Genomic DNA, 7,996 nt, shown 5'->3' with positions numbered 1-7,996 from the left:
TAGCACAGACAGTTACGTACAATGCGTAGCACATACAGTTACGTACAATGCATGATAGACAACTATGTTACTGGTGTATATATTTACTATATTGTGTTTTGTCATTACTTTGAGTTTATTCCTCCTACTTAAAAAAAAATTAAAACACTCTCAGGAAGGTCCTTCAGGAGAGAAGAAGGCATTTTTATCACAGGAGACAACCACTCTATGGGTGTTATTGCCCTGAAGACCTTCCAGTGGGACAAGATGTACAGATGGAAGACAGAGAATTGATGATCCTGATGCCCTGTAGGCTTAGACGTGTGTGTGTGTGTGTGTGTGTGTGTGTGTGTGTGTGTGTGTCTTTGTTTTTAACAGCAACAAAAAAAAGTTTTGAAGGTTTTAAAAAATCATTAAAATAGAAAAAAACTTACAGAATATAGAGAAAATATTTTTATACAGCCATACAATGTGTTTGTCTTTTAAGCTATGTTGTTATAAAATTTGCTGAGCACAGTGGCTCACGCCTGTAATCCCAGTACTTTGGGAGGCTGAGGCAGGCGAATCACGAGGAGAGGAGATCGAGACCACCTTGGCTAACACAGTAAAACCTTGTCTCTACCTAAAATACAAAAAATTAGCCGGGCATGGTGGCACACACCTGTAGTCCCAGCTACTCGGGAGGCTGAGGCAGGAGAACGGCTTGAACCTGGGAGGCAGAAGTTGCAGTGAGTCGAGATCACGCCACTACACTCCAGCCTGGAAGACAACGAACAAAACTCTGTCTCAAAATAAATTTTTAAAATAGCATCAAAAACGTGAAATACTTAGGGCAAAACTCAAAAGAATAGTTAAGAAATCTGGAAAAAAATACAGAAGACCTAAATAAAGGGAGAGATATACCATATTTTTCACTAGAAGACTCAATATTGTTGCGATGTCAAATCTTCTTGAATTTACATATAGATCTAATGCAATCCTCATAAAAATCTCAGTTGGATTTTTGGTAGAAATTGGCAAAATGATTCTAAAATTAATATGGAAATGCAGAGAAGTTAGAATAGCCAAAACAATGCTGAAGAAGAACAAGATTGGAGAGCCAACCACCATGAAGTCATCTCCTTTGAATGTCCCATTCCTCATCTAGGGTGGCTCTGAGCAGCAAACAGTCCATCAATCACTCTCTCCATATTGTTGTATATTAATAAATGTCTCTCAACGAGGCAGTAAGCAACTTAAAAGCATATTATATTCTAGTCACGAACACCTGTTCAGTAGTAGTAAGGCATAGTGCTTAAAATCCTGGACTCTCAAGGCAGACAGGATTCATGGCCCCATTTCCGTATTTATTATCTAACTGACCCTGGGCAACTCCCTTCTCTGTGGTTAGTTTCTCCATCTACAACATGGGGCAGCAGTAATAACAACAGTGTCCGCGTAGAGCGCCTATGGCGGGCGCTTAAACGAAATAAGAGTGCCTGGCACACAGTATATATCTACTTAATTATTGTCTTTTGAATAAACTGACTCAAAGATCAGAAAGCGGATGGTTACTGAAATTAGGTTGATTGGCACAGGTTAACCTTCACCTTTCACTGTAAAAATTCCATTCTGAAACACACTACAAGCTTTGGTTAAGATTACTTGATTAGAGTGTTTGGAGCAATGCAGTAAGATAAAATAGTTGTCAAAGTTATTTTTCAGGAAATGATTTGAGACTTTTCAGGAAATGGTTGAGGCTGAAAGCCCTCAATCTAGTGTTAAGGAGCATCTCCTAATATACTGCCTAAATGTGTATTCCCCACTGGGATTCAAGCCCGGACAGATAGTCCAATAAGGCATTAAAAGGTTGCCTGTCAACGATATTGAGCCTTGGGCCGTGGCTCACGCCTGTAATCCCAATGACTGGCTAACTCGGGAGGATCGTTTGAGGCCAGGAACTCGAGACCAGCCTGGGCAACACAGCAAGACGACCTCTCTACATAAAATAGCTGGGCATGGTGGCACCCACTACTCCGGTCCCAGCTACTCCGGAGGCTTACGTGGGAGAATCGCTTGAGGCCAGGAGGTTGAAGTTGCAGGGAGCCGAGATCAAGCCACTGCACTCCAACGTGGGTGATAGAGCGAGACCCTGACTCAAAAAATAAATAAATAAATAAAATAAAGATATTGAGTGTTTCCTGTTCCCGGAATTTCTGGTTTGTAAAACCACCTGGGGCCGGGCACAGTGGCTCGCGCCTGTAATCCCAGCTCCTTGGGAGGCTGCGGCGGGCGGGTCACCTGAGGTCAGGAGTTTGAGACCAGCCTGGCCAACATGTTGAAATCCCGTCCCTACTTAAATAAATTAGCTGGGCGTGGTGGCAGGTGCCTGTAGTCCCAGCCACTCGGGAGGCTGAGGCAGAAGAATCGCTTGAACCTGGGAGGTGGAGAGATGACGCCATTGCACTCCAGCCTGGGAGACAGAGGGAGACCTTGTCTCAAAACACACACACACACACACACACACACCCCTTGTCTCAAAACACACACACACACACACACACACACACACCCCTTGTCTCAAAACACACACACACACACACACACACACCCGGGAGTGGGTATTATTATGGCAGAAGAAACCAAGGCTCTGTGAGGTTCCCGAGGGGGAGTCGGCGCGCGGTGGGGGCGGGGGCGGCCAGACCTCGCGCGTCTGGGCTGTGCTCCTGCGGTCCCAGCGCGGCCTGGGCGTGGAGCGCGGCAGCCGCAGACCCCCGGGAAGACAGGGATTCAGGGTCCTCAGGGGTTTTTAGGCTCCTGCTCGCCTAGTGACCGAGGGGCTGGCCTTCTCCAGGCCGAGAAGTGTCTCCGGGTTCCCAGAAAGGTACCTGAGCGGTTAGAAAAGAGGACACCCAGCCGGGCGCGGTGGCTCACGCCTGTAATCCCAGCACTTTGGGAGGCCGCGGAGGGCCAATCACGAGGTCAGCAGATCGAAACCAGCCTGACCAACTTGGAGAAACCCCGTCTATACTAAAAATACGAAATTAGCTGGGCATGGTGGCAGGTACCTGTAGTCCCAGCTACTCAGGAGGCTGAGGCAGGAGAATCGCTTGAACCCAGGAGGCGGAGGTTGCAATGAGCTGAGATCGCACCACTGCACTCCAGCCTGGGTGACAGAGAGAGACCCCATCACAACCCGAAAAGGAAAGGGGAAGGGGAAGCGGAAGCGGAAGGGAAATGGGAAGGGGAAGCGGAAGGGGAACGGGAAGGAGTAGAAGGGGAAGAAGGGGAAGCGGAAGGGGAAGAAGGGAAAGCGGAAGCGGAAGGGAAATGGGAAGGGGAAGGGGAAGCGGAGAGGGAAGGAGTAGAAGGGGAAGGGGAAGGGGAAAGGGAAGCGGAAGGGGGAGAGGAAGGGAGACCAGGGGGATGAGCGCAAGAGGCCGGCGCTGCCCGGGCCCCACGCGTGAAGGAAACGTCCCCGCGGCCCGGCCGGTCCCGCCCCGAGAGGAAGGAGGGCGCCAGCGCTCCCGCGGGGGCCGGCGGACTTTCCTCCCCGCCCAGCGGCCCGGGGCGGGCTTTTCGGCTGCTCCTCATAAGCGGGCGGCTTCGGGTCTCCGGGACAGGCTGGTGCGCAGCGCAGCCGCGTCGTCCTGGGCGTTCGGGGCCTGCCCGGACCTCGCCGCGCGCCGCAGAGCCTTCCCCGCGCCCGCGATGTCCCGGCAGCTCCGCGCGGCGGCCGCGCTCTTGGCGTCCCTGGCGGGTGAGTGGCGCGGGGCTTCCCGCAGTGGCCCTGCCGGGTGGGTCCCCTTCATCTAACGCGCCCTGGAGCCCCGGCGCTGCAGGGCGGCCCGCGGGTGGGGACACGGGGCGCGGCTCAGGGCGTCCCGGCTGGACCCTGTTTTCCGTGAGTTACTCAGAGCAGGTGTCAACCCCAAAGACAGTGACATTGTCCCTGGCTCCCAACAGGGCTCTGGGCGCCTCCTCAGGGACTGGATTTAAGAGATGGAGACCTGAGCCAGGGCTTAGGAATGGGGGTCTTAGGCCGGGCGCGGTGGCTCAAGCCTGTAATCCCAGCACTTTGGGAGGCCGAGGCGGGTGGATCACGAGGTCAAGAGATCGAGACCATCCTGGTCAACATGGTGAAACCCCGTCTCTACTAAAAATACAAAAAAAATTAGCTGGGCATGGTGGCGCGTGCCTGTAATCCCAGCTACTCAGGAGGTTGAGGCAGGAGAATTGCCTGAACCCAGGAGGCGGAGGTTGCGGTGAGCCGAGATCGCGCCATTGCACTCCAGCCTGGGTAGCAAGAGTGAAACTCCGTCTCAAAAAAAAAAAAAAAAAAAAGAAGAGAGCTCTGAGCAACTCCAGTTTGTGGTGCCTGGGCATGTCTGAGAGGGTGTCAGGCACCGCAGCCCACGCCTGGCAGGGTCACAGCGGCTGTGAGTGTGCCTTTCACTGGGGAGAGGGGTGTGGCTTTCACTGCCTTCCCTGAAAGGGCAGGGCTCCCACCTTAAGGAGAAGCTGAGGGAGAAGCTATGGAACATCCACAGACTTCGGGTGGGGGAGGAAAACATTATTTTTGTAGTTAAATACACATAGCTCTATTCCAGACAGAGGAGAAATTCTCTTGTTTTATGACAGGGTCTGGCTCTGTTCATTCGGTCCCTGCTGCCCATTTTACAGATGGCGAGACTGAGGTGTTGCACAGAGGTGGGACGTGTAAGGTTCAGAGAGGAGACCATGTCAAAAGAGGGGAGGAAGGCCGGGCGCGGTGGCTCAAGCCTGTAATCCCAGCACTTTGGGAGGCCAAGGCGGGTGGATCACGAGGTCAAGAGATCGAGACCATCCTGGTCAACATGGTGAAACCCCGTCTCTACTAAAACTACAAAAAATTAGCTGGGCATGGTGGTGCGTGCCTGTAATCCCAGCTACTCAGGAGGCTGAGGCAGGAGAATTGCCTGAACCCAGGAGGCGGAGGTTGCGGTGAGCCGAGATCGCGCCATTGCACTCCAGCCTGGGTAGCAAGAGTGAAACTCCGTCTCAAAAAAAAAAAAAAAAAAAAAAAAAAAAGGAATGGGGGTCTTGGCTTTGGTGCCCGGGAAAAGCGGTCCTGATGTGCCTTCCTCTGCATCAGATGGGGTCTGACAGATTGTGGCATTTCAGAAAGGTGTAGGACAGAATCTCAAAGACTTTTTAAAAATTTATTTTTATTATTTTATTCCTATTATTTTGAGACAGTTTGCCCAGGCTGGAGTGCAATGGTGTGGTCTCAGCTCACTGCAACCTCTGCCTCCTGGGTTCAAGCAGTTCTCCTGCCTCAGCCTCCCAAGCAGCTGTCGGGACCACAGGTGTGCCCCACCACACCTGGCTTTTTTTTTTTTTTTTTTGTATTTTTAGTAGAGTCAGGGATTCACCGTGTTGGATAGGCTGGTCTCGAACCCTTGACCTCAGGTGATCCACCTGCTTTGGCCTCCCATAGTGCTGGGATTACAGTGCCATTTTGCCCAGCTTTTTTTTTTTTTTTTTTTTTTTTTTTTTTTTTTTTTTTTTCTGATGATCATCGTATTTCCCATCCCAGATTCTGTCTGGGACGCTGAGTTTTTTATTATTTTATGTTCCCACGCTCCGCTTTCACCAGAGCTTGTCCCCTGAGACGTTGAGCCCTCCTGGGTGCTGTGGTTCTGTTCCTGTGAGGAGGTTTACTGGTCATGAGAGAGCTGCCTCTGTCCGCATGGCCCAGCTAACTGGCTCAAGCAGGGTGTGCGGTGACCCTTGCTTGTAACATGAATGCCAGGGATGTTACGGAAGCGCTGGGAAGGGTCATGCCAGCTGTCCTCACTGAGGCAGTTCTCCCTGTGCCACGCTTTCAGACTTACAGTTTCAGGTTCTCTTAGGAAACAGAAGAGGAAGGCATCATTACGCTTCACAGGGCAAGCTATTAATCAAGCAGAAAATCTCAGCCTAGCGGTAACCCACAGTGACCTGTGTGTGAGCGCTGGTTGAATGGATGGATAGGTTCAGAAACTGAATTATATAAACAGGCCGGGTGCGGTGGCTCAGCCTGCAATCCCAGCACTTTGGGAGGCCGAGGCGGGTGGATCACTTGAGGTCAGGAGTTCAAGACCAGCCTCACCAAAACGGTGAAACCATGTCTCTACTAAAAATACAAAAATCAGTTGGGCATGGTGGTGTACGCCTATAATTCCCGGCTACTTGGGAGGCTGAGGCAGGAGAATTGCTTGAACCCGGGAGGTGGAGGTTGCAGTGAGCCGAGATTGTGCCAATGCACCCCAACCTGGGTGACAGAGTGAGACTCTGCCTCAAAAAATAAATAAATAAATAAATAACAATACAAACACAGTGAGTACTGACAAATGCAAGGGCAAGTGGAGGGACAGTGCCCACATCACCCGTTCCTTTCTGAGCTACAAGTTCTCAGAGGTGAGCTCGGTGAAGAGGTCATGAGACATTTCTTCCTCAGAGGTGTGCTAGGTCCCAAGGCAGGTCCGTGTTGCATGGCCATCGTGGGGTCGCACAGAACTGGATTCAAACCCTCGCCCTGACCCTTACTGGCAGGGAGGTCTTGTTCATATCACCCCAGCTTTCAGGTGCTCAGTTCTCTCACTAAAAAATGGGGAGAATAACATCCTCTGCCAGGAGTACGCAGGATACAGATGAGGTGGTGCCTGGAAAAAAGCAACTCCTGCGGTGACTTTCTCAGCGATGTCAACCCGCTTCTCCTGTGCGTCTCTCCAGTCCCTCTCCCCGTTCACCTCTCAGCCTCCTGCCCGTGAGTCCCTTCTTCACTCAGTACAAGCTCACCAGCACACAGTAATAACAATGATGGCCATGGCACTTCCTAGGTGCCAGGCTCTGCTCTCAGAGCACAAAACAGCTTTGTAAGTTCTGCTAGCATCTCCATTTGACTTGTGAGGAAACAGAAGCACAAAGACGTTAAATAACTTGCCCATGGTCACATAGCTAGCTAGTGACAGAGTCGAGCTTCGAACCAGAGTCTGTGCCCACAGCAACTAACCTGTGTGCTTTATTCATGCATGTACTTACCTATAACGTATTCGGCCTCATAAGAAGTAGATGCTATCCTTATCCCCATTTTACAGATGAGGGTACTGAGGCAGAGGTTAGGGAATTGTTCATGGTCTCCCAGTTAGTGAGTAACATTTCTTGATCGGCATTCAAGACGTCTGGCTTTGGCTGGGTGCAGTGGCTTATGCCTGTAATCTCAGCACTTTGGGACCCTGAGGCGGAAGGTCGCTTGAAGCCAGGAGTTAGAGACCAGCCTGGACAGCACAGTAGACTGTGTCTCAAGCAAAACGAAACAAAAACCAGGTCTGGCCTTGGGGCTCAGGCTCTATACTACTGCGCCACAGGGCCCTGCATGCGCAGGCTCCAGAAATACTTGTTAAATTGGAAATGAACAAAAGTCATCAGAAAGTTGTTGTTTTTTTCTTTGAGATGGAGTTTCGCTCTTGTTGCCCAGGCTGGAGTGCAGTGGCACGATCTCGGCTCACCGCAACCTCCGCCTCCCGGGCTCAAGCGATTCTCCTGCCTCAGCCTCCTGAGTAGCTGGGATTACAGACACCCACCACCAAGCCCGGCTAATTTTGTATTTTTAGTAGAGATGGGGTTTCTCCATGTTGGTCAGGCTGGTCTCGAACTCCCGACCTCAGGTGATCCACCCCCTCCTTGGCCTCCCAAAGGGCTGGGATTATAGGCATGAGCCATCACACCCGGCCAAATCATCAGAAAGTTTTACTAGGAGAGACAGAGCTTTTGGGTAAACTCTCTGAGTAATCTTTATCCAGTTAACTTGCTTCCCTGATCTCAAATTTTTCCCCCAGAAAATGAGGGGATTTAAGTTCATATCAGTTAAGTGTAGGTTCGGTTACACGTAAGAGACAAGCCCAGAATAACAGTAGATTAAACAAGATAGTCGCTTGTTACGCTCTCACATGAAAACATGTCCAGAGAAATTCAGGTCAGCTCTAGTGTGGGGTGCTCCACTGGGGACCCGCCA

The 7,996-nt window shown here is 50.9% G+C and overlaps 1 protein-coding gene across 1 annotated transcript in view; it reads left to right on the top strand.

Moving 5' to 3' along the window:
* Positions 1-3,594: 3,594 nt before the first annotated feature.
* The window catches only part of LAMP3 (lysosomal associated membrane protein 3), a 40,442-nt gene continuing 36,040 nt past the window's right edge, over positions 3,595-7,996 (top strand). The window contains exon 1 of the mRNA XM_017538295.2: positions 3,595-3,718. Within this exon, the coding sequence (XP_017393784.1) occupies positions 3,670-3,718 (49 nt within the window). The 5' untranslated portion in view covers positions 3,595-3,669. The remainder of the gene's footprint in view (positions 3,719-7,996) is intronic.

Source organism: Cebus imitator, unplaced genomic scaffold (genome assembly GCF_001604975.1).
Source record: "Cebus imitator isolate Cc_AM_T3 unplaced genomic scaffold, Cebus_imitator-1.0 Scaffold111, whole genome shotgun sequence".
Taxonomy (NCBI): Eukaryota; Metazoa; Chordata; class Mammalia; order Primates; family Cebidae; genus Cebus; species Cebus imitator.
Note: the sequence above shows the minus strand (reverse complement) of the source record. Positions and strands in the feature narration are given on the sequence as shown.